The sequence below is a fragment of the Amblyomma americanum genome, chromosome 2 (assembly GCF_052857255.1).
Source record: "Amblyomma americanum isolate KBUSLIRL-KWMA chromosome 2, ASM5285725v1, whole genome shotgun sequence".
NCBI lineage: Eukaryota > Metazoa > Arthropoda > Arachnida > Ixodida > Ixodidae > Amblyomma > Amblyomma americanum.
In genome coordinates, this window is record NC_135498.1 from 1,949,950 (window position 1) to 1,976,465 (window position 26,516).

At 49.0% G+C, this 26,516-nt stretch overlaps 1 protein-coding gene across 2 annotated transcripts in view; it reads right to left on the reverse strand.

Moving 5' to 3' along the window:
- Positions 1–26,516, reverse strand: part of LOC144120427 (dorsal-ventral patterning protein Sog-like) — a 287,843-nt gene that overhangs the window by 140,988 nt on the left and 120,339 nt on the right. Inside the window, exons 3-4 of one of the 2 annotated variants that reach the window (XM_077652796.1) lie at positions 17,471–17,597; positions 7,156–7,227 (exon numbers count right to left, since the gene is read on the reverse strand). In XM_077652796.1, coding sequence (XP_077508922.1) covers positions 7,156–7,227; positions 17,471–17,597 — 199 coding nt within the window. The remainder of the gene's footprint in view (positions 1–7,155; positions 7,228–17,470; positions 17,598–26,516) is intronic. The other variant, XM_077652797.1, reaches the window with a different exon arrangement.

Sequence of the window (26,516 nt, forward strand, 5' to 3'; positions counted from 1 at the left end):
TCTTGGGACTTTACCTGGATACGAAAATGAAAAGGCTTGTTGCATGGTTTAAAGACTGGACATTGAGTTTCCTCTTTGTCTAATTTGAGAAGGTTTAATCGACGAGGACCAGCTGTCGTGCTGGTTGATGTCGCATCATATTGGTCAACAGCGCTTAGACACACGGACGGAACACAAACCACGTTTAATCGGAGCTAAGATGACAGTTCATTTAACCAGTTGTTCGTGGTGGCTTCGAGAGCGGATAAATCTTTCCCAGAAAAGAACAAGCTGGTGGTATCAGCGTACAGTATAGAGCGTCAGGTGTATACGTTAATTGACAATATTATCGACATAAATTATAGAAAACAGAATACCCAAAAATTTAACCTTGTGGAACACCATATTTATTGATTTCTTTATTCCTACTGCTCATCCCAATTAGAATTGTGGCAAGACGGCATAGTTAGGTTAACAAGATAGCGGTCAGATATTACTCAAAACATTCAACAGGTGGGTAAGTTAAAAAAATGGTAAAACGCAAATACAACAAACCTGTGACGTAAACAGGGAAATATTAAATGAAAAAGGCTACTGTCAATAGCATTATACAATGAATACGAGAATCTGAAAATAAACGCTACTTTTTAGAACACGAGGCAATAAGTAAACAACAAAAGTTATGAACGCACACTGCAAAGACATTAACATAGTATACGTAGTTGTTCTTGCAACACTGCATAGGTGGAAAAAAAAGTTAAAAATGAAAAAAGAGACACGCAACCACGGGTATATAAATAACAGGGCAGAGAAATCGGGAAGTCACTAGTTCATAACGCCGCATGCTGTCAACAGCAATAATGAATTTTGTCAGTAACGAGCAATTAGCAATGGATTAACTAAGGCTGTTCGATTCTCTAATTGCTAGCGGGAAAATTAGTATATGAAGCAGTCGGTATGGAATTGACACTCAATAAACGAATCTGAATATTTTGACGCGTTGATCTTGCTTCGGAAAGTGAAATGCATTTAGTAGTGTTCAGTTTTAAATGTATTAATAGCTGTCAATACTCAGTAAAAAAAAGTAACTGCTGGCGTACCTCAGGGAAGTATCCTTGGACCGCTTCTTTTTAACCTATATGTAAATGATATCGTTAATCAATGCCTGCACGCGAAGTGTGTTATGTACGCAGATGCCGTCTCACTGTTCTTCTCATCAAGCGTATGTGGAGATGTGATAAACGAGGCAAATAGGACACTAAGTGCACTCCATCAATGGTCCCTTAATAACCTGTTGAAAATTAATATAACTAAAACTAAGGCTATTATATTCAAACCAAAAAATAAAAACATTATTCTACCATGCGATCTTAAGCTAGGTCTGGAAACGATAGAAATTGTAGACAATATTAAAATATTAGGGGCATATTTCAACAGCCAGTTAAGCTGGGATAATCACGTTAACGCTGTCATCAGTAAGCTTTATCGTGTCACACGTATCATTAACCGGCATCGTTACTTACTTCCATGCAAAGTTAAACTTCTCCTGTATAATTCGCTCTTTATGTCCTAAGTAAACTATGCGCACTTGGTTTGGGGAACAACTACAGGTACCAATAAAAATAAGATTTACGTTTTACAGAAAAAGGCTCTACGTGCAATACTCAACGTCGGTTCAGATATAAACACATGCGACTTATTCCGCTAGTTCAAGGCCGTAAGAGTATCTGAAATGTATAATGTTAGGCTGGCTGAAAGATATAAGAAGGACCTAAGACAAAATGCGAATTACTTGCGTGACACGGCACACCTTTCGCTAAATGTACAAGTTTACCCTAGCAGACACAGCGAACTATGGCATATTCCAACATGCCGCACAATATATGGTACATATAGCCTAGCAAGCACGCTGCCCCGTCTTTTAAATAAGTTTTATGCCGCAAAAGTTGATGTATCACGAGCATGCCGCAAAAATATACAGGATGTATGTGATACTTTTTAGATTTCATCATGCTTTCACTACTTCCTTATCTCTTTCGTTGCATAAAGTGTTGACCTGATGTGAATAATCAATGACATGTTTTTCTGTGCAGTATATTTTTCTGTTGCTTTTTTGTTACCATTTTTTTGTGTACGCTTCATTTCCTCATGTTCTTTTCTGATTATTTTTGTGTGTGTATGTTGCCTGCTGCCCTGCAATGCAGGGGCCGAGGGGCATGTCAAGCCACAAATTCTGGCTTTTTTCCCTCGACCCTCACTATGTATACATGGGAAATAAATTGAAATTGAAATTGAAACTGAAACTGAAAATTGAAAGTTATTTAGTTGAAACATGTGTTTAAGCCGCGCGAGTTTAGCACGATCTGAGATGATTTGATTCCTTCTACTCTCATTATTTCAGTAGGCGAATCAGCTATTTTTTATTTGTTAAATATGGATCTGACTGCTGTTCTCTGAAGTGCTTTAACTTTGGTTATATCTCTTGGATATATCTTGATTGGTGCTAAGATGTCTACCTGCCTGTGATACAAAACAAAGGGAGATGTTTAGTGCTGTTGCCTAGCACAACAATGACACCAGCGTAACCAATAATTGCAAGATCCTTCGGCGCTAGCTGACGCCCTGCAGAGCAGGAAAAAAAAAAGTTTCTGAAATGAACTACAACACCTACTAAGTCACATTCGACACACTTTTCATCATCGCGGAAACGCTGCAGCAGTCTTAACAAATTCAAGCAGCTGTGGTTTGTGGGAGCCGAAACACTGTTAAAGATTTAATTGTCGCGACGACCTAATTTTCGTGTTTTTCGCAAGTCGCGTGCATCTGGCGAGAATGCACCAACATATCGCACATCACAACTTTTCTATTATTCGCAACAAGAAGTGCAACATGAGGCGTTGGAGCTTTCGGTGGCTTTTGCGAGTCGCCGCGTGAACAAGGTTAATTTACGAAGAAGTGGATGTTAGAGTCCCGAGAGATGCCGGAGAATCGGGCAGGAGTCGTTCGCAATGAAAGGAGGACATGACTGTGGTTACGAGAAATATAAACGTTCGTGCAGATGGTGCTCCGTTCAGGCCCAGAAGAGGACCTGTGAGCACAAAGACGAAGTGCGCGGCAGCCCGCGAGCAATGCGCATTCCATGAATGCCGCAGCGCATTCCGCCTCTCTCCCTCCACAGTAAAGACGCTTTGAACGCCGCTTGCGAGCATTCTCCTTCTGCTCCCAACCAAGCCTGGCCTGTTTGGGAATGCGGAAACGAGGTTACTTTCTCTCGGAGGAATTGAATTCGCGTGGTCCCCTGATTATGCGAAGCCTCGTGGGTACCCTGCCGACGAATAATGAGGAAAGCGCTCGGTAGAGCACAGCACCACGTAGTGAAGGATGCGCGCCCGAATATACATACCATACAAGGCAACTCAGTCGGGGATTAAATCCGCCCAAACTGCGAGGGCGCTTAGGAAAGCAGTGGCCAAGCAGGGAACACAGCACACACACGGAAAGCGGCTCGTGTTCCCTTTGTGTTCGACGTTTTCCGCCTTTCTCACGAAGTTTCTACACACTGCCAGCTAGGCCGACACAGCACTCGTAAATATGCAGCGATGGCAGACGTTCATCACTTGGGTTGGAGGTCACGTGAAGCTTGCACACGCGCCATTCCAGGTTTCATATAGCGGGCATTTCAGCAGAGCACGCCGCTGTAACATTTAAAAACATAGCCTTTGAGGTATGAAGAGCGCTTTTGTGGCATAGTAATACTACAGTGATGCGGACGTCAGGAAACGCCGGAATCGATTTAGCTGTTTCAGTCGGGTGTGTAGGTTGCAATGAGAGCTTTGTTGCTGGCCATTAGTACTTGTCATATCAGTTTTTTTTTACTTTCGAAAAGTCGATTGCCCTTGGCGATGTGACTGAGCAAAGTCTGGGTATTTCGCGCGCCACTTGGAAACCGCGCGCTTGTTGAACGAGCGCAGCAACCAACGCCCGCGAGTTCACGTCACCCGGTGACATAAAGCGACCTCAGCTGCCACACACGGCTTGGTGCAGCAGGTAGCACCGAGCAGCGGTGAGCGCCAGATATGGAGTGGTGGTGATGGTGAAAGACTTTTATTGCCTCGAGAAGAGTACGTGCCGGGAGGTACGACTGGACCGACTCTTAAAGGGCCGGCCTTCGCAAACACTAGGTGGGGTTCCTAGTACGTGACCACAGTGGCGCTGGCCGCTGCCCGGGCGCGCTCAACCCTGGGCCTGTAGGTCAGAGCAGCCGAGCAGGGCCGCCTCCCAGTCCTCCCGGGTGGGGTTGAGGTGAGGGGGGATAGCAGGGATAGAGGGCCAGACCAACACCATGTGGTAGATGTCCGAAGACCTCTCCGCACAGTGCGGACAGCTTTCCGAGAAAGATGGGTAGAAGTGTTTGAGAGCTCGCGGGCACAACAAAGTATTAGTATACAGGCGGAGCAAAACCCGCTCCTCCACCTTTGAGAGACCTTTACACGGGCGGGGATAAAGACCGTGGCCAGACTGATAAAGTAAAACAATGTCTCTGAAGGAAAAAAGCCCGAGTGATTTCGACTTCCTGATGGTCGGGGTCGGGCGGAATGCCCGGTGAGAGAGCGCGCGGGCAGCGGCTTCAAATGCCTCATTTCCCTCAAGGCACATGTGAGCAGAAGCCCGAACGATATTCCGGTGAGCGGGGTCCCCGGTGCACACGCGGTTTTGGAGAAGGCGGTAGGCGGCGTGCTTCTAGAGTGTTCCTGTGTTGCGAGTTGTACTATGCTGGCGATCTCCAGGACATGTGATATGCTATCGAAGCCCATTGTTAACCGATGGCACAGTCGGGCGCGAGGAAAGTCGTCACGTGAGGCAGTGAAACGAGGAGATCTCTGAAAACCTTATCACGCACCAAGATCGCTTTTCGTGTGCCCTGCAGATTTTCTTATTCATCACCATCAACCTGACTACACTCACTACAGGACAAAGGCCTCTCACATGTCTCTCCAATTAACCCTGTCCTTTGCCAGCTGCATCCACCTTTTGCCTTCAAACTTCTTAATCTCATCCGCCCACCTAACCTTCTGCAACCCCCTGTTACGCTTACTTTCCCTTGGAATCAACTCTGTTACCCTTAAGGACCAGTGGTTAATTGTCTTGCGTTCGCATCACATGCCCTGCCCAAGCCCAATTCTTCTTCTTGATTTCGACTAGGATGTCATCAACCCGCGTTTGTGCCCTCACGCACTCTGCCCGCTTCCGGTATCTTAACGTTACACCTATCATTTTTCTTTCCGTGGCTCTCTGTGTTGTCCTTTTCTTATTAGATTTTCTTATTAAAGAGTACTAAATCCACCATTTGCAGCGTTTACATGAATTCGACGGAGTGCGGGCTGAGTCGGTTATTCAAGAGAAAAGAGTGGGTTTTAAAAAGGAAAGGCGCGACTCGTCCTTTACTCTTTCTCGTTTTTTTACCTCCCTTAAAAAGTGGACTCAAACTTCTACCGAGTTCATGTAAACGCCGCCATTGAGAACACTCCTCCCAATGTATTACTCCCTAAAGGCTGTCATTTTCCTCTCAGCGTGAACAATTAAGCGTGCAGCGAGCCGACGTGTTCATCCAGAGCCGGGAGAATCCCGCTCTCGTGAGGCGTGTGTACCTTTTCAGACACCCGCTTATCAAATATCTTTTTGCCCCTGGACGAAAACATCTTTAACGGAAGTCCGTCTGGTTGGGTTCTTGAGATAGTTGAAAGAAAACTGACGCCAACCAATATTTTTAACTTTACCCAACGTTTCGCAAACCACTCGGTCCCTTCCTCAGGGGTGACTGCCAGCATGCCTTCGCTCTCCCTTTGTGAGCACGTGGCGCAGTTCCCTAATCTCCGCGTACGTTACTCCCTTATTACAATAACAAATCTACTCCGCCTTGGGGGATTCTCCTAAACATTTGACCAACACTGTTCCCAATTCAAGTTATTGATTAGTTCGCTCTCGCCTTACCATAGGCTTGCCGTCCCGGTTAGCTAAGTTGGTAGAGCGACTGCTCCGGTGAAGCGGTAGTCCCGGGTTCGAACCCCGAACCAGGATTAATTTTTCTTTAACTGCGAAGTTTCTCAGAAAGCTGTATAGCTTTCCTTTGCAGCCGGATGGCAGCGCTCGGGTGGATGTCAATGGGTAGTTACTCCATTATTACAATTCTGCTTCACATTAGGGGATTCGCCTAAAACATTTGACCTACACGTGAAAAAATGAGCTAACCTAAGAGTGTATCATCAACAGTAATATAGTGGCACAGAAATTGAGCATAAATACTTAGGTGTGACATTCACAGCCGACTGTTCATGGAATATGCATGCTGATACCGTGGTTTCAAAAGCCGCCAAGGATCTTAAACATTATACAGCAAAATCTGAGACACGTACCTTCTTCCTTGAAATCAACACCCTATTTAACATAAGTTCGACCACTGCTCGAATGCATTGTGCCGTATGAGACCCCTGGAAAACAACAATGAGCAATAAAATTGAAAAAAAAATCGAAACAAAGCAGCAAGGTCTGTCCTGTGTCGGCACTCGAGAACTAATAGCTGCACTGATATAAAAATGAATTAGGGCGGGAAACACTTTCCTTTCGACACATAAAATTACAACTTAAAATCTTGTATTAGATGTATGACGACAAAGCCGGCATTCCGAAGGAAATGTACTTACAAAGCACACATTATGTCTCTGCTCGAGCTGATCGTTGTCTCAGGATTTCGGAATACAGTGACAGAACTAAAATGTATGTCAGTTCCTTTTCTGTTTGTTCCATCAGCGAATGGAATCGGCTTTCAGGTGATCAAGTGTGTTGCGTAAATGAAGGTGTTTTTTTTTTTCAAGTCTGCAGATCCCCTGCTGTAGCGCCCTTGGGTTAGGCGGGGTATCCACTAAATAACTAAGGAATAAAAAAATAAAGGTCGCGTGACAAAAGTGGCCCGCCTGGGTTGCTCCGCCGGGGATTTTTCGCTCACAATCCGCCGACGAAGACGCCGGATTACGAGCATAACGGGAGCCTTAACGTTGTCGCGTGAATGCTTCACGGCTCATAGATTATCAAGAGGATAATGGAAGAGAGCAAAGCTTCGATAAGCCAATTTGACTGCGCCACCAGTGCGTCACCTTTTAAGAAGTAGACTGGGCTCACCTTTCGAATTTCTGTCTTCGTCGTCCAATTCGAGTTTGCGCAACGCCAAGCCCTCCTCCAAGTCTGCGTAGTCTGCGAGGGAAACAGATAAAAGCAAGGTAAAGCGCGGGACATGACTCTCTCACGTGTACCTCGTTGAGTGGAACAAAAAATTGGCCGCGTCTTGCGAGCACTTGTAGCGCGACGACTGTGTTTCGCATGAAGTCGAACGGGAAAGAAACGCCGATCGAAGGTTCCACTTCCCTCCACATCCTCTCTCTCCCCCGCGGGAACCTCAGGAGCTGGGATGGCTGAGTGACCATGCTGCGCTCGGAGCACCCGGATGTGCGTGCAGACCATCGCAACCGGCAGGGTTGCCATTGTTATGAACCTTAGGAGCATAAACACTTGAGTGCAGTGCGGTCATGCGGAGGCCCAGGGGGCGCGCCCAAATTCCTTTGTAATAATAGGATTTCTCTCTCTCTCTTGGCTTCGAACCCTCCTTCACTCAAAAGAAAGCATGAAGCTCAGTCGACCCAGACATCTTGCCTACGTAGGGAAAGAATAACACCCTCTGCCGATTGGTTGCGATCCATATATATATCAGAAGCGCGAACACAAAACAGGAGGAAGAAGAAGGTAGGACATAGCACTGAACTTCCAAATTTATTTCAAGAAAACTGAACCCGCACTTATATATACACGCGCCAGGTAAATGCCCACCGGGGGGATTAATAAAGGCGCGCGAATGAACTGGGACCCACACGTTGTCCAGGGCATCAAAGGATAACAAGAAGCACACTATACGATGAGTTCCATCAAATGAAGAGCGAATGACACGTGGAAAAAAGAAAGGAAGAAAAGAATGAAAAAATAGGTTTGAGGGCGCGTGAATGACAAAAAAAAATTGGAAGAAATGTAAAAACAGAGTTTAGGGTGCGATTTTTGCTTTAAAAAAAATGAGAAGGCGAGAAAACGGTGAAAAGGTTAGCGATACGAAGGATGAGCGCCAACAATTAACACGGCTAGAACGAAAGAGCAACATGCGAAGTGTGCCTGTCACGCTTTCGTCGCGCTCTTCGGGAGCAGTCAAGCCTTCCTGGGGCCATGTTAAAAGGCTGTGCAAGGTTCTCAGAGCTCAGGTCTGGCGTCAAGTAAGACTGGTCCAGGACTGGCTACGCGTGGCATGCTGTAGTCAATACCCGCAGTGGCTTGCTACACGGATGTACCACTCCCTTAAGTGTCAAGAGGGCCAAATGACCGAGGTGAATTGGTCTGTTATTCTTGAACACCTTCTCAGAAATGGTGAAAAACGCCAGAGCGTATCCCGGAAATCAGTGCTAATTGTTAGGGACGTCTCCATTCCTGGGAACTCTGAGGAAGTTTTCAGAAAAGGGCCAAAATATGTCCTTGAGCCTCATGTGCCGCCGCACGACCTGCTCGCCGCTAATAGGAACATTGTCCAAAAAAAAGTGGACGGTGTAGAGAGGTGTCTGCTTGAGGGTGTTGACTGCCTCGCGAGATGTGCCTCAGGGGGTGCTAACCGTCGTTCGTGCCGTGTTTTAGATGGAATTGTTAACTATTTCAAAGACGAACAAGTCGTCTCACTACAAGCTGGAAAAGATGGGGGATTCGTCCTCATGAAACAAAAAGCCTACAAAGGAAAAGCCCCGCAAGCCGTGGAAAAGAACTTTGCACGCGTGAGAAAAAGCGATGTGCATGTTAAAACTAAGTTGATGAATTTTTGCAAGGACCCGAATGTGTTTTCTTTAGCTAATGACATTAGTAACTGCAGAGGAGGAAACTGCTTGAACATCTTCACAGCTAAGACTCGCAAACCTGACATACCCTTCATAACGATCATCAGCGAAAATGGCTGATGGCAGCAATGCGTTAGCCGGTTCCTATTAAAGAAGCTCGCGTTGATCAATGTAGATGATCCCTTCGAGACAAGGAAGTCCCAAAATGTGTCAGATTACCTTGAGGGCAATCGCCAGGTCACTTATGCATTTTCTGTTGATAATGAAGATTTGTTTTATTCTGTCCCTCAAGCAGAACATTTAGTTGCTGTAGCGCTCATCCGTGTCGTGTCGTCGTTCTCTCGCCTTGCGTTCGTCTTTCTTAGCGCTGACTTGTTTCAAAGAAATGTTTAACCAACTAGCCCAGCACCAAGGTTTCTACCCAAGTTTTACTAAAATGTGCCTGCGGGTCCCAGTTCGTTCGCGCGCCTTGATTATTCCACCTTGTGGGCATTTACCTGGTGCGTTATATAAGTGCTGGTCCAGTTTTTCGTCAAATAAAATTGGAAGTTCAGAATTCTGTCCTGTCTTCTTCTTCCTGTTTTGCGTTCGCGCTGCTACATGGGGAAATATTACCGTCGCTGCCGTCGTCCATGCATCACGCTTTCCGTTTAGTGAACAGGGCTACGCGCGGAAGTCGAAACGTCTAACATTTTAACAAGAACCTTTGGTGGGCGGACCATTCGTTTTCGACATGAACCTACGAGGTGTCGTCAAACCTTAGGTTTCATCTTTCGTAGAAACGGCCTGAGAACATGGCGAAATCGCGAGCGATACGAACAGCTGCACATTCTCTTTTTAAGCATGAAATGCTTTAACTCCCATTGGCTGCCGATTCAGGCGAATGTTCTAACGTCCGCACTTTGATGTGAGTGCACAGCATCGTGCCATCTTCGAAGGGGCCCGCTGCGGCAGATGACGCCAGCGCTGGGGCGCGCATTCTGAAACAACGGCCGTCGTACGACAAATGGAGCTAACGAGAATGGGACCTTGTAGCGCCCCTCGCGCCTCTCATGCATATTTGGCGGCACTGCAGGTTGAGGCCGCTTTTGCAGCCTGCTATTATGAACTGTCTGCCCAACTTGGTTTTTCATGACCGAACAAAACAGCGCAAAGACGGATGTGTTTCTCGGGCGTTTGCTCCCGGGGTATTGAAGTCAACCCCCCCCCCCCCCCCCCCCCATATGTTGAGGCAGATTCGAAATCCGTGAAAAGGAGCGCAGTCATGTTGTGCTTTCAGAATTGCATCAAAAGGTCGTGTTTGTAGCCTTCGTGAATAATAGGCCGCCTTGCTGAGGCGGGGTATCCGGTGGACATTTGATTTCCGAAGTAGTGCTCACAAAACATGAAAACACATATCCGAAGATGACGTGAGTGCGAAGAGCCCAAATAAGATAACTGTGCCTTACATTGAACAGATTTAGCAAAACTTTAAGAAAATTGCAAGACGGGCCGGTGCTCAGGCTGTTTTCAGCACAACCATGCTTTCCCGCTTCTGTATACGGCGACGAACACCAGCAGCGATTGACGCAGAAACGCCACACACGTTTTGTGCTGCGCGCATCGAGACTGTTGTGTACCCTAATCCATTACCTGTCAGGAAGAAATGTACTGGACACATGAGACATACTGTCGTCGTGATAGCTTAGGGAAATCATAATACAATGTAAACAAAGATGAGCGGGGGTCTTTCCCTCATCACTCAGCTGGTGCCGCCTTTGTTATTCTTAGCTCAACACAAAATATTCTATACGTTCATCGTCTCTGTGCGGGACCGCCCTCTAGTGCCTATGCCGCTGAGCTTGTAGCCTTTCAATCTGCTGCTGCTTATGCTATCAAAACCTTCCCTCTACGACCGTTCATTTTTGCTCAGAATATCTCTCTATCTTTGCTTTCTGCCCTGACTTCAGTTACGTCGTCTGAAATTCCATTAAGAAAGATCTCTATCTTTCGTCTTCTCTTTCCCATTTTTTTTTTATTTCATACCCGAGGTCAATCGAGAATTGTCGGTAACGAGTCAGCCGACCAAGCTGCTGGTAGTGCCGGGCAATATGGCAGTTTACCCACTTCTACCCTTTCTCGCCGTTGCGTGCGTTCCCGTTTATGTCGTTCTTCACTTCTTTCTGTGGCATACGTTTTGCACGAGATTAAAGGCTGCACAGAATTATTCAATTGGATCTTTCATATACTCAATATTCTCCACATTTTTTTGCCCAGGAATCCTCTCAATTAGCAGTCTTAACAGTAGCAGTCAATGCTACTGCGCTCCTTTAAGACTTTGACGCGGCGGGTTTTAAGACCGAATAAATTTTTAACCTCGTTGTTATTTTTTCGTGAGTCGCGGCCGCTTTCGGCGTTCGTGATGACAAGCAACATCTGACCGGGCGAGGAGGCTGCATCGGACGGTGCCCACGGCGAGCCGCTTCCCATCGCTGGGGCTGGAGAAAAAATTAGCAGGTGATTTAACTGCGCTTAGACCGGTTTGTGACGTGCGAAAGAGCGGTGACATAAACGGTGACACCCCAAGCAATACCACAGCAACGAAATAGCGCAAATCTTAAAGCCGTGAACTGCCGCCGCGGTGGCTCAGTGGTTGGGCGGCCGTAATGGCACTAATCGATGGGGTCTACGAAACGGTGGTCACCGGATCCCTCAACACTAGAGACTCACTCGTAGCGCAATAGGCCGCTCTGGCGTTAGCCTGCAGGCGCACCAAAGCCAAATTCATATTTTGCGACAGCAAGATAGCAGTAAGAAACTTTAATAGGGGGATCGCTTCGGTATTGGATAGAGAGATTTCCATCTTATGGGTCCCGGCTCACGAGGGGATTCCAGGCAATGAGGCTGCCAACAGCCTCGCCCGAGATATCTACACCCGGGCGGCCGAAGAATCACCCTTACCCGGATCGAAGGACCCGCTCAACACGTACGCGGAAATCACGGCTGAATACAGGGATGACAGACTAGGCCTCCCCCCACATCCAGATCGGTTTCTCACACCTAAGGAGTGCATAGATAGGAGAATATTACAAACCAACCGATTCTTTCCACCTTATTTATACGGGAAGGGAGGGGAACCTCCAAAGTTCAGCACCAAATGCGGGATAACAGCTAATCAGTATCACCTCTTTTAGAAATGCCCCGATTCTCCGGGGCATATTGATGGAATCACAGAGAAAAAAAATCTGAGATGCTCTCCTCCGGGCTCCGGAGCAGCAAGCTCGAACAATCCCCCTGGCACGGGACGCTTTGCGAAAGACGTCCCCCTGCGGGGCTCCCTCTAACTTGGAGGACCGCTAGGGTCTGACTGAGGGAGCGGAGGGGTGTCTACAGCGACGGCAATAAAGTTATCTTGAACTTGACTCAGTGGTTATGGAACTTGGCTGCTGACCCGAAAGACGCGGGTTCGATCCTGGCTGCGGCGTTCGAATTTCGATGGAGGCGAAATTCTAGAGGCCCCTGTACTGTGCGATGTCAGAGCACGTTAAAGAACCCCATGTGGTGGAAATTTCCGGAGCACTTCACTACGGCATCCCTCATAGCATGAGTCTCTTTGGGACGTTAAACCCCCATAAACCAAACCCTTGACCTTAAGGCGAGTGGTCGAATCCAGAAGACGGCGAGACTTGACGTCGACAAGAAGACCATGCATGATGAGTGAGGATGTCCGCCCCGATGATAGCAGCGAGAGCAGCGGTATACAGAAATAATTCCCGCCCCGGCATCCTGGAACTCCTCCAAAATTTCTTGTATTGAAGATGACGGGTCCACTCCACGTACAATGTCCTTAGTGCACGCAAGCTGCTCAGGATCCGACACACACTCAATGTTTGCAGACCTACAAACAATGCCACGCCTCCCGAAAGGTCAAACTTCAGAGATGTCGAGATAGTGACTGGTTAACCTTCCTGCCTTTCCTCTTCTTCCTCCGCCTCCGGATACAGTTATTACGAATCTTTCCATGTGCTTGTTTAAATTGTTCACTCCACTGAGTGCATGCGTTGTACGTATGCTGTTTGTGTTGGTACATCACTGATTCTGCGCCCTGCCGGGTTGGGGCCAGTGAGGAGGCCTATTTTAGTTCTGCCTCGCAGGAAACGCCTGTGTATTGCCAAAAAGCAATAGAGAATAATAATAATAATTGGTTTTTGGGGGAAAGGAAATGGCGCAGTATCTGTCTCATATATCGTCGGACACCTGAACCGAGCCGTATGAAAAGGGATAAAGGAGGGAGTGAAAGAAGAAAGGAAGAGGTGCCCGTAGTGGAGGGCTCCGGAATAATTTCGACCACCTGGGGATCTTTAACGTGCACTGACATCGCACAGCACACGGGCGCCTTAGCGTTTTTCCTCCATAAAAAACGCAGCCGCCGCGGTCGGGTTCGAACCCAGGAACTCCAGATCAGTAGTCGAGCGCCCTAACCACTGAGCCACCGCGGCGGATAGCAATAGAGAACAAAATCAGAAATTAACGAAAAAAGCTGTTACAGTTCGTAAAAAAAAATGACGGTGACTACAAACTTAACTGCAACAAACTCAAGGTAGCAAAGGAAGTGTACATGTATGACAGCGATACTGATACTGGTTGAAATTAGCGGTGTTTCTGGCGGGTAAGGTCAGCCTAGCACACGCATGGCTTCGGTGAGCTGCATGGCTGCATGGCTATTTCGCAAACGTTTAGCTACTTGACTTTGCCCTGTTTATTTCCAGCACGTTTAGGTACTTGGCTTGGTCTCTCTGTTTCGAACTCGTTTTGCCACTGGGCTTTGCCGCTCTGTGATGTGGAAAACCTGTCCCCCCCCCCCCCCCCCCCCCAGCCCCCCTTCTTTTCGACGCGACCCATCTTCACCATCGTGCGTCAGGACAGCACCGGCTGGGCGAGGAGGGAAGACCCCTCAGGGGGAAAACCGGAAGCAGCGACGGGAGCGCCACCTCGAAGGTTACGCGGAATTCCGCGAAGCCGACGAGAGTCTCTTCGGGATCCGGTCAGCGTCGTGAGCGGTTGCAGCCGCACGCTCTCGTCACCTTCCGCGGCAGGCGCACGGAGAACAGTCATGCCTTGCCGCTGAACTTCTGGTTCCAGGCAGCGAAGCGAGCGCAGCAAACGCGCGCTCTCGTCACCGTCCCCAGCAAAGGCTCGGGGATGCTTTTGCCCCAAGAATGCGGTACGCACGGGAAGACCCGGCCGCCATTGTCGGCGCATACAAATGTACGCCACCGATACCTCGAAGTTCGAGCCCCTTCTCCAGCCGGTAAGTAGGAAGCCCTTCTTACGTAGCCTTCTACTTCCGAGGAATGACTCATCTATGTCCTGTAGCTAGCTGGCCCGCTCTGCGTATTATTTGCAAGTATAATAGCATATGAGTGCTCAAGCTTTCTCGTCCCTCCCTTTGTTCCCTCGAGCACGAACCCCTCCGCGGTTGGCGAGCGGAAACGCTGCGTCCGCGGAGTGGGAGTGCGGGGGCGGAAGTTGGACCCTCCCATATTTCCACAATGAGCCAGCACGTGCGACCTTGCACGTTCAGCTCGTATATCAACGTGCTGTCGACTTTGCCGTCGAAACGGCGCACACTTTTCGCAATCGGAATAATGGCGCAGATCAAGTGACGGGACTGCAGGAGAGCACACACACAAGCGCCTTGTGTGTGCTCTCCTGCAGTCCCGTCACTTGATCTGCGCCATTATTCCGTTAAGCATGCCTGACCAACTTGCCCAATCCGTTACGCTTTTCGCAAACTTTCGTCGTCGACTCTTCTTCGCAACTCGTCCGCGCGGCACTGAGCTCCGCAGCTGCGTCGCATATCGCGGTGGACGCATTGACCGCAGGCACAGCTGGCGTGGTGAAGAGGACAGGGAGAAAGGGCACTTAGGGAGGTGGGAGTGAAAGTAGACAGAGAGAAAGAGGTGCCGCGGCTGACTGAGGCTACGCCGGAGCCTTCCACACTGGTAGGTCTTTCTCGCTTCCTTCTGTAATTCATTTATTACTTCCCTTACGGCGCTGTTCTGCGTCTTTTGAAAGCTTCATGGCTGAATCCGACTCAAGGTTTCAGCATCGCAATCGCGTAAATTGTTCAAGAGCTGCAGGCTTATTGAGAATTGGGAATACAACGTGGTTTAAAGTGCGCTCGTAAGCATCAGCACTATGCGACCGAATACAAAGGGTGCCGAACGCGTCTTTAAAACTGCAGAAAAAAAAAGCGGGCCAACTCCGCCACGAACAGCTGGCCGAGATCGATTCAAACAATGCGGTAGCTGGCAGCATCTATGGCGCATTCCAGAAGGTGCGACGAAAATAGGGTCTACAAAGGGATTCCCATTGTTCTCGTTATGGTGCATACTACCAGAAGTAAGCCGCCAGCTTTTTTTTTAAGCGAAAAGCTTCACTACGCTAGGTAAAGCAGTTGTCGTGTAGGCCAGAGAATGACCTTGAACGACCTTCAGCCCAACCACGTTAGCCGTGTATGACCGTTACAGTTATGGTGTCGAACCATTGACCTTGACATATGGCCTTTAGTTGAGCTCTGACCTTTAACATGGGGTGACCATCGGTTTGACCTTAAGAACATCCGATGGGGTGATGTGAAGCCACATGATGGGGGTGTCGTAAGACCATGTGATACCACGTCACAGCCACGTGGCCGTCTGGGTATATACAGAACAGCTGTCGCGAGCGTGTAGCAGAGCTGCCATGGACGAACCTCAGACGCTTAGCAAGCGTCCTTGCTTTTCGCTCAATTCCAGGGTTAGCCAAGTTAAGCCGCTGCCATTTCTTTTTCCTTTTTGTAGCGAGAGCTATACTGGGCTACCAGTCGAGCATTTCGCGGTACAAGGGAGAGGCCAGTTGTGCGCATGCGCCGTTACCATGGCAACCGGAGAGGAGCAAGGTGCGGCGTGCGCTTCGCCATCACCGCGGCCGCGCACCCGCTCCACCGTCGAAGCCGAGCGTGACGTCACGCGGATGAGCAGTTGTGCGCATGCGCCGATACCATGGTAACCAGACAAACCACACAGCTGCGCCACTTTCCTCGTCGCCGCCTCGCCGCACGCCGCTTTGTCACCCGAACCGCACGTCGCATGCGCAGCATTCCGTATAAAAGGCGGAGATGTAATGGGCGTCTGTATCACAACGTTTGACATGCGAGCGAGCTATAGACATCGATCATGATATTCAGTTTTCGTACAGCTAGACTCGCAGCGACACCTAATTACTTTCATGAAAACTTGACACGCGCGCGTCTCTGTCATCCGTAATGCACAGCGTTCGATCCATTGAAACTCCCACGCTGTCGAGTGGCTAGAACCTATCAACGTGACACGGATTACTGGCCAAAAACATAAAAACCCACCCTGATTTTCTGCGCCGGTAAATTTGGCTAAATCGACTCGACCAAGGCAAAGTGTACTCCTAAAGGGCAACTGTGAAACGCGGTAATAGCCCCGGACGGCATGCGCAGCTGTCCTTCTGAAAGTGCACAGAAAAGGCGTGTCGTGCAGGGCAATCGCAGATTCCACTAAACCAGGTCCGGCAACCCAAGGCATTTGTCTGACCTCCCACTGCAGCGGGACATCGAGAGGACCAAGTGGAATCAACGCGGCCACGAGCAACGCCCGGCCTGGTCAAAGCCGCGGGCGGAGCCAGAGGCGCTTAATGGGTGCCGGTTATAGCGCAAAGGAAACGCTGCTGCCCGTCGTGTGTGGCGGGAGTGCGAGCAAATGGGCGCATCAGGCGCCGGACAAAACGAGCTCGCGTTGTGCGCGTCTATGTATTACGTAACAGGGGGCAGCTGCGAGTCGAACATACATCTTCTGAAGAAATGCAGAGAGAGCAGCATTACTTTTCGCAGATGTTCTTTGCGACGTTTTATTCCTGCAGCGGTCAATGCGGTTTGTGACAATGCTCGCTTGAGTAGTCGAAGGGAACTCTGCCTGTAGGTTGAATTTTTCTTGTGGGTCTTCACTATGGCTGCATCAGACCTTGAATTAAAATGCGCAGTAGCTGCTACGAGACAGTGTCACTGTCTGCTGTAAAGCGTACGCATTCAAGGCAGAAAGCTGGTGCTCCGAGGGAGAGAGCACATCACAACTAGCGCCTGAGAACGAGGACGCAGAGCGAGACGCGATAAACGCTAGCGCGGTCAGCACGAGCACATGACGGTAGCTGTCCAGAGATTGCAGTCTCAAAACCAGGATATTACAGAAAGATTATATTTGTTAAATGACATATGCACTTTGTAATAAATAGGCTATTATCAAGTGAAATATAATTGCACGCTGTTATCATGTCATCTCACCGTTCTTCGGACTGAGATGACAAGTAGCGTTTTTTTTTATTGAAGCAGTTGGAGCAACCATTGGTCTAGCATGCCTGCATACCGGTCTGTATTATGTTCATGCGTCACCTCTACCCGAGCATCCGTCACATTTCCGCTACCCTGTTGTTTCGCTCGGGCAAAAAGAGACGTGCGTCGATTCCACAGCGGCCGTGGACGGAAGCCACAGAGCGAAGCCCGTTCGACGGAGTGTCCGCGGCGCACTCACCTTCGCCGGGGCACGTCTTGCAGCATCGCTCGGGGAGCAGCACGGGCTCGTCGCAGGTGGGCTTGGGGCAGTCGTTCTTGATGTTCTCGCAGCGGACGCGCGCCACGACCCGCTTCTTGCGGTGCACCTGCGGCCGTACAGGTGAGAAGGGCATATTCGAGTCAGAGAAACGCCAGGCACACCCGCTATGCGACCGGCACTGTCTAGGGTCACAATCCTCACACACGGCAGGAGCTAACATGGAGCACAACACACAGGACAATTGTAAATTGAAGAGGGCACGAACAAAGGCTCTCTGGCGACAATGCGCTGACGCAAGCACCGAGAGTTGATGGCGCAGTTAACGGCGACCACAGTCAACCGGAACGCAAAAGGGCGGTGAGTTTCAACAGAGAGTGTGCAACGCATGCCTGTCCACGCACCGTCGGAACGGGATTAGGAGCCGAGTCTCACTTTTTCCTTCTGTGCCTGCAGCCGCCAGCGATGCGCGACTAACAGGTGCAGGCACACTTCAACTGGAAGACATTTCTTGGGCCTCGGATTTCATGCAAGGCGCAAAGCAGACAGCTACAGCTATTGATCCCACGTGTCCCTTTTATGCGGCGTCAGTTTAAATGAAACGTCAGGTGCAATGCTCCGCGCTGATAGGAAAGAGTAGTGTGTCGTTTCGCATGACGCCCTGACAACGCGCCACTCTCATTAGTAAGAATACCATTGATACCAGCGAAACACGATGATGTCACTCGTGGCATTATTGTGACCTCGTGTAGTACAAATGTGTCGGCATAAGCGCAACAGACAACCTACGTCTGTATGCCCGGGGTTAATACACACTCCGGCTCGCACGGACATTTAGCAGCACCCCAGCTTCCGCTGAGACTGGCATTACCACAACGGCAAAAGTCCAGGGCTTCGTCAGGTCGAGCACCATTAGGGCTCATTCGCACTTGAGAGTCGCAGAGGTCGCGCGACTGTTTTGGTCGAAAAGAGACAGTCGCAAACGGTCGCGTTGGTCGAAAAGCGACAGTCGCAGGTCATTCGCTCGCTGCTCGATTTTGCAGCCCCGCGACTGCGAGTCTCAAACCGCTGAACCAATCAGCGAGCGAGCCGAGCTTTCGGCAACGACGCCGCTCGCGGGTGCGCCGAACGACGAACTGCGCTATCTGTCCCTTGGCAGCCGTAGTCGTCGCTAAGCCTAGCCGGTTTCACATCGATGCCGCAGCTGAGAGCGTTTCGGAACTGACCAGCGCTGTAACCAAGATGCTACTTTCGTCACAGCTTTATTGTGAACCCCGTCTCACGGTAACATGATTATATGCTCGATTTCCGCGACGCCTTCAGCAGCGAATCCGCTGCTGCTCGAAAGCAGACGCCACCTATATAGGCGATCGAGCCGCTTTGGGCAACAGCAGCAAAGCGGCTATGAGAAGAAATTTGCTTGTATCCAGCAGCTCGGTATTGGCCAACGATCCTCAAAATTGATTCATTTTTGAATTTCGACTTCCCAGAGCATCGTATGAACGGGAACAAACCACATACTAGAGCATTTTTCTGACGCTAGCGACCGGCATCCACGCTGCTGGCTGGCAGGCCGCCTGTACGGCCGCGGTGCACATTGCCGCTATACCTTCCTCTTCGCTCAGGTCGTCGCAGTACATTGCTAATATCGAGGGACCAGAACACTTTCGAGGGCCAAGCGCGAGCGCAGGAGACGCGGCCAAAGCAGACGAAACTCTCGAAAGCGCGCGAACGGCGTCATTTCCAAGAGTTCTCATTCCAAACGAGAATCGAACGAGAAGGCGACCCACTGGTCGCCCTTGCAAGTGTGAACATCGGTGTTGTCGAACTGCGGTGTAGTCGCAGGCGACTGCTGGTCGCGCGTCCTCTGCGACTCTCAAGTGTGAATGAGCCCTTAGACGTGCAAAGGGGGAGACGGCCCGCTAGCGAGAGAGAGGATGAGACGCATCACAAGCGTGTGAGAGGCGCGCTGTGCCGGCGCATGGAAATGCAGAGACGCAGTGCAGGGAGGACAGACGCGGTGAACGAACTGCCGTGATCGAGGCGCAGCGGCGTCGTGCAGAAGCGTGAGCTATGCTGTGCGTGTTCGCTGCCAGCCCGGCCGTTACCACGCCCTTGGCCGATGGGAAACGCGACGCTCGCCAGGACCCCGAAGTTGGCACTGCGCGGAACAAGGATCTTAGGCGCGCGATCTCGGAAAGGTGGCTCAATTAAGCTGCTTCAGCATTTGACAGCTGCATTCGCCGCCTCAGGGAAAGATGGGCGCCGGTGGTTATTTTTTTAGCCAGTGCTGGCGTGTGGGCAGCCAGTATCTTTTGATGGATTACCATGCGAGGTGGCCACAAGAAGGGCGTATATAATATCTGCACTGCGCTGTGCACGAGGTGCGCCATGTCAATTCATTCCTTGCTGAGGAAAGATTGCCAGCTTCTGTACGCCTGGTCCTCTGAGCGCCATGCACGTCACGGCTTCGTATCATCAGAACAGCCTGCAAGGGTGAATACAGCTGGAGCGCTCACCGATCCCTGCTCTACCGTTTCAGCGGCCTTGCACGTGTTCTTGAGGCGAGAACCGACCATTCACACTTGAGGCTATGCTGGACACACACTGAGGAAATCTCTGGCACAACTTTCCCCAATAACCGCAATCGCACTCGGATCGAGCCTTTGGGGGCGCAACTAGGGCGAGCCCGAAAACCTTGGCCCGCCACTGCCCAAAACAGCTCAGTATCCCGGCCGGGTCGGGCCCGTACAGGAAAGGGCGGAGTCCGACTTTTCATTCACTCTAATAACATATATCCCTCCTCGCTTCTTCAGCTTAGTTAATAATAATAATAGTAGGTTTTTGGGGAAAGGAAATGGCGCAGTATCTGTCTCATATATCGTTGGACACCTGAACCGCGCCGTAAGGGAAGGGATAAAAGGGGGGGAGTGAAAAAAGAAAGGAAGAAAGGGGGTGCCGTAGTGGAGGGCTCCGGAATAATTTCGACCACCTGGGGATCGTTAACGTGCACTGACATCGCACAGCACACGGGCGCCTTACCGTTTTTCCTCCATAAAAACGCAGCCGCCGCGGTCGGGTTCGAACCCGGGAACTCCGGATCAGTAGTCGAGCGCCCTAACCACTAAGCCACCGCGGCGGGGCAGCTTGGTTCTCGTGATATGTGTTTTGCCCTGTAGGTTATCACGTGGTTCGTGGGTTACCTTCTGCTTCACCAGTAAGGGTAAAATTCTACCGCTCTTATTTGTCCATTGATCATTCGTCTTCCCAGAACATATGATATCAGAAATGCATTGGAGGAGAGCATATTATAGTTTAGAATGCTTATAGTCTTTAAACCCACACCGCGAAACACTCAAGCCTTTTTTGTTTTTCATTCCTGCTGAAAGGCGACCAGTTCGGCCATGAGTTCAACCTGCGAAATCGCGTTCGCTAACAAATTTCTGACGGCACTTAAGCCTGCTTACGTGTAGGAATGCGAAGGCATGAAACTCTCTAGAACGCGGCTTAATTTTTTCCAGGACCGCTGTACGCGTTGGGCTTTTGTAGCGAAAGCTAGATTGGCCACGAAATCGCGGTGCTCGCAGTCCCAACGTGGTCGCACCGCACCACGTGACCAACCACGTGACTGGTGACGTAACCAATCGCGTGACGAACCACGTGACAACCAACAACTAGCCAAACAACCAGACAAACCTGGACTTGCAATCAAAATTAACCTAGGCTAACCAAGCTACGCCTTAGCTTTCGTTACGTATATCCTGGCATAGCCGAGCTAAGCCATTGCCAGTTTTTTTATTTTGTTTTCTGTTATTTTTATTTTCAATTTCAAATTATTTTTCTTTTTATTTGTATTTGCTATTTTTATTTCTATTTTATTTGTATTTTATCTTTTGTTTTTATTTCTAGTTTTATTGTTGTTCAATTTTAATGTTTTTGCTTTCTATTCTGTTATTTTTATTTGATTCATTTTAGTTTTGAGGACGTCATTTGATTGACAGGTGAGCCGGAAACTCCCTGCGAACGGGCACTTCAGGCGGAATCATGAGGCAAGTAAGGCTTTCGCCTTAAAAACTGTCAACCCACTACTTGCGAGGGGGTTTTAATATTTGGACTTCGCGGGCAGCAAAACGTAACTGATTAAAAAAAATGGGGGAAAGTATAGTGGTTTATTACGCGCGTATGCAACCCTTTTTATTTGGCTCTCGGACCTTCCGGGTTTATCTCTGCGCACCTACACGAGACCAGTGTCAAAAAGGCGGACCTGGCAAGCACTCCTGTTAATCACTTCCTTCTCTGTTAAAAAGAAGAAAATTTCTTCACGCCAAACTGCGATTTTAGAAACTTTGTAGGCCAGTTCCTTATTGGTTTAGTAGCAGTCTACTTGCTCACAGTGAGCAGTTTACCCTCGTGTGTTACCATGAAACGGGCCCCGGCTGGGCTTCACTCCGATCTTAGCGGGCCGAGCAAGGCTCATTAGAGCGATAATTTAGCTGGCCCGGGCCGGAGTCGGGCTTCAGGGTTTCGGGCCCGGGCGGCGCACTATGCTCACACTGAGGCCCTGTAGTGCTCTAGGCTCAACTATAGTTATTGGCGTGGTGGCCGTTCGCGATGGATGAATGGATACGGCTAAACCCTTTAAATCGGGCGATGGCCCAAGCCACCTAGCCATGACTTATGAAATTTTGCTCTTGTCTTGATTTTAACTACCAATCAGATAACCTTCGCTTGGTTACTTCTACCCGCTTAAAATCTACTTTCCCTTCACTGTCCTTAAACCCCAATGCCTTGGATAAATCAGCCCCTCTGCTTTCCACTGTAGGGTGAAGAGCCCTTTACAGAAACGTATCAAGTGTTCAGCCGTTTCCTCCTCCTCTCCGCTCGCAACGCACAACGTGTCTATCTCGTGGTACCAGACGCTATATGTCTTAGTCCGCAAAACTCCCGTCCTGGCCTCAAATAACAAAGAGCTTCCCCTACAATTATCATAGATATTTTCTTTGGCAATTTCCTGCTTTAAAATCCTGTATGTTTCCAGTGATGATTTCGTCAGCATCCCTGTTTTCCGCAGAGCTCTTTCTTCAACCTTTCTCTTAACCGATAATTGCTGATTTGCCCCCGTACTGCCGTCCAGATATTTGCTTGTCAATTTTCTAGTTGGCTTTCTCCATTTCGTGTCAACATTCCTTATATAAAGGTATCTGAAAACTTTCCTAGCCCTCTGCTTTTACACCATTTTTCTCAATCGCTCCTCAAATGCTATCTTACTGGATGGATGGATGGATGGATGGATGGATACGGCTGAACCCTTTACATCGGGCGGTGGCTCAAGCCACCTAGCCATGTCTTGTGAAATTTTACTCCTGTCTTGCTTTTAGCCACCAATCAGATAACCTTCGCTTGGTTACTTCTATACGCATTTGCCGCCATCTGTCGTCATTCATGAGAACTATTTGCGTGACCTCAGTCAAAATAACGCACAGTTTGCGCCCGTGCACCAAAATTGCGTCGTCGGCGATGGGGTACTGTAGTTTCAGGAAACAACGCACCCGTGCTCTTATAGTTTATCAAAACCTGAAAATTACAAATACTACGGCTGCTATCTCCAGCATACTCGTGGATGACGCCTGCGGGGTAACTGTTACAGCAGCATTCACACTTCGGTCCCTGTCCTCCCTCGTGAGAAGTGAGGCTGGCCGAACCAATGACACAAACACTGCGGGACGCGCAAGAACGTGTTCGCTTATGCAATCGCTGCTCTTTGCGCTCCGCTGCAGCCGTGCGCTCTTTCCAGCCCACCACTGTGTACGACGCGCCTGCGGGTGCGTTAGACGTGTTTATTGTACCAGCCCGCCGCAGAAGACGAGCGGGCGGAAGTGGGTGTGATGGATGACACCGGTCGAGTACACACAGAACCGTGCATACCCAGAGCGATGAATGCGAGCGCGCCACCGCAAATGGGACTCTGTGTGCTTTGTGCCGCCCTCTAGGGGTCTAAGAGGGCACTTAATCAGCCCAGGGACACGCGGTCGGGGGCGTCTGGAAAGGCGCGACGTCCCCATTTATCACAGCGCGACGAGCGGGCGCGATTCACGAGGCGACCGTTACTAAGCCCCGCTCAGTGCACCGTCTCTCTCCATCTCACGCCCTGTCCTGTCAGGGCCACTGTTTCTTTAACCGTGTTTTCATTGCCGAGCTAGGCCTGGCCAGGCACACGATTTGCGTCTTCGTGGCTACCAGGCTGGCACCGGAGACGAGTTGTTGGTCTAGTTTGCGAGATCTTCTTATGAGTGAGGATAGCCGAGCTTCCGTCCTTAAGTGCATTGTGCCTTGCTGTCTTTCGTGCTTCGTAAAATATATGAACACACAGCACGCAGCAACGCTCACTGAAGAACGCGAAGAAAGCAAGTGCATAGCGAGCAGAGGTTGGCGCCAAGCGTATCCGTCGAGAAATGCGGCGACGTTCCCCAAAAGAGCAGCCGCCACTTCAAGTAGCCGAGAGTAGAAATGGGGCGCAAACGCGCCGACCACAAATCTTTGTCAGTTGTTGTGTCCGCAAATACGAGATCCATCCTGCATGGCGCCATGTTAGAGGTATAGCAAATAATGCAAATACTTTTTTAGGGTATGATCTCAGCATAGCTTTCTGGATTCAATCGCTCAGTGCGACAGCAGCTAACAAAGCCCTTAAGCGAGCAGCACAACACCCAGAATTGCTAACCGAGCCTATAGCCTGCGCGATGGTGATAATATGGCTAGGCACAGGGAACACAGCTAAACTGAATAATGTGATCAGCAGCCTGAAATGAATTCCCACATGAGCGATTTTAACCACCCGGGCGGAAAAATGGCTATTTGGAAAATATGCGCCAAAAATGCCACTACCCCAAGAATGCATGCACTGAATACTGTTGAATCCTGTGCAGACTCAAGAACGCTCTATTACAAGTCCTATTCATTTCGATGTGCTCGACATGTCGTCGGAACACAAAATGAATACAAAATAAAATTCAAGTTTATCTGACACCCGGAATACTTCAGGTGGAGGGGAGCTGCAAGAAAAACATTCCCGAGGACAGCTTGATTGGCCTGCTGCACATAGTTTGGAACAGGGCAGCATCATTTCTTAATCAACTGCAAGAAATACGCTGTAAACAAAAACCAGCCCAAATGGGAGTTTAAATGTTTGCTCTCACCCTTTAAACTCCATATGCGTAACATTTACTGCATCAATACGAAGTAAAGAAGTGTTAAATGACGTTTTTTAAACCACGCATTGAATAATAAGGCATAAAGGAGGAATCTCTTCATTACGAGTGCCATTTTGAAATGGAGTTTCTTGGTCTCGATTCACCCCAAGTCCCCAGTGGAGTTAAAAAAACTCCATTTTGCGCCGTCCGCACCACTCCGCCACCTTCCGTCTCGTCTGCTTCTGCTCAGTCGTCTGACAATCGCGGTGAGTGACGACCCCTGGGTTACGAGAGGCCAAATTGCTGATGTACAAAAGTCTGATTCGCCCTATTCTTGAATACGCTTCTAATATTTTGATTACCATCGTCGCCGGATCCCTGCTCCTTCACGGGTGCCTGCCGCGGTACACAAGACATCGGCTTGCCGCCGTGTTCCGCTACAGTAAGCTATATAATTGAACTGCTATTATGAAGCCTCCAGCACTCTAACCACACCTGACCTTCCTTTGTTAGCGTGGCCACCCCTTTCTATAGGGCCTCCGCTTATGCCTAATTCGCACAGATTTATTTATTTATTTGTTTGTTCCTCAAAGGTCCACAAGGAACATTACATGAGGGGTAGGCTGAGAAGGCAATTGTCTTGATTACAGACGATCTTCGATGGCGGTTTTGAATTTGCTGAAGTCGATGATGGTTGCCACTTCGGATGGAAGGCCATTCCAGTCTCGGGCTGTTTTCAGGAAAAAAGACTGGTGATATGTTTCGGTGCGGGCTTTCACAGGGTGGACGGTGTTAGGGTGACAATTACGGGAAATACGATGGATGAGCGTGTGCGATAGGAATAACTTCGTGATTAAGGGTATGGAAAAACTTATGATATAAGGAAAGACGGGAGATCTTGCAACGACAGGCCAATGTGGGGAGATTAAGCTGAAACTTTAGTGCGGAAACGCTACTGCGGTATGAAAAATTAGAACACATGAATCTTGCTGCGCGATTCGTGACGGATTCGAGCGTGTCAATGAGGTTAGCAAAGTTAGGATCATAGGCGGCGCGTGCAAACTCCAATTTCGACCGTACCAATGTTAAGTAAGCAAGCAATTTTATGGTACGTGGTGCTAAGGCAAGGTTACGGCGCAGGTATCCCAAAACTTGATTAGCTGAATTAGTTGTTAATTGGTTGGTAATTGTATAAATTGCATCCTGGTGGTTGCGCCCGCGACGGAATCAAAGAAGAGAAGTTTTAACAGAATTTAATGACATTAGCCAGGTTTTACACCAATCTTGGACGCGTAGCAGGTCGTCTTGGAAGATGGTAATGTCGGACTGGTTTACTATTGGGCGATGGCACAATCGTCAGCAAATAGCCGTAAGTTAGAAGTGATGTTAGAGGGCAAATCATTTATATAAATAAGAAATAGTAGGGGGCATAAGAGAGATCCTTCCAGAATGCCAGACAGAACAGGGGAAAGCGATGACGACTGAGAATTAGCGTGAAGGGATTGATAACGGTCCATTAAGAAAGCACGGATCCAATCCAAAACCAAAGGATGAAGGTTTAGGCGTGAAAGTTTAAGAATGATGGACTTTATCAAATGCTTTTTTTTGAAAATCTATGAATATGGCATCCGTAGAAACGTTATGTCTAGACATGCATGTATGTCACTAAGGAAGCAAGCAAGTTGTGTATCACAGGAACGACCTTTGCGGAAGCCATGCTGATTCGGATGAAAAAAATTATGCGATGATAGAAACATGGCAGTATGGGAATATATTACATGTTCCACGATTTTACAGCAAACGCTTGTTAACGAAGTTGGCCTGTAATAGGTGGTGAT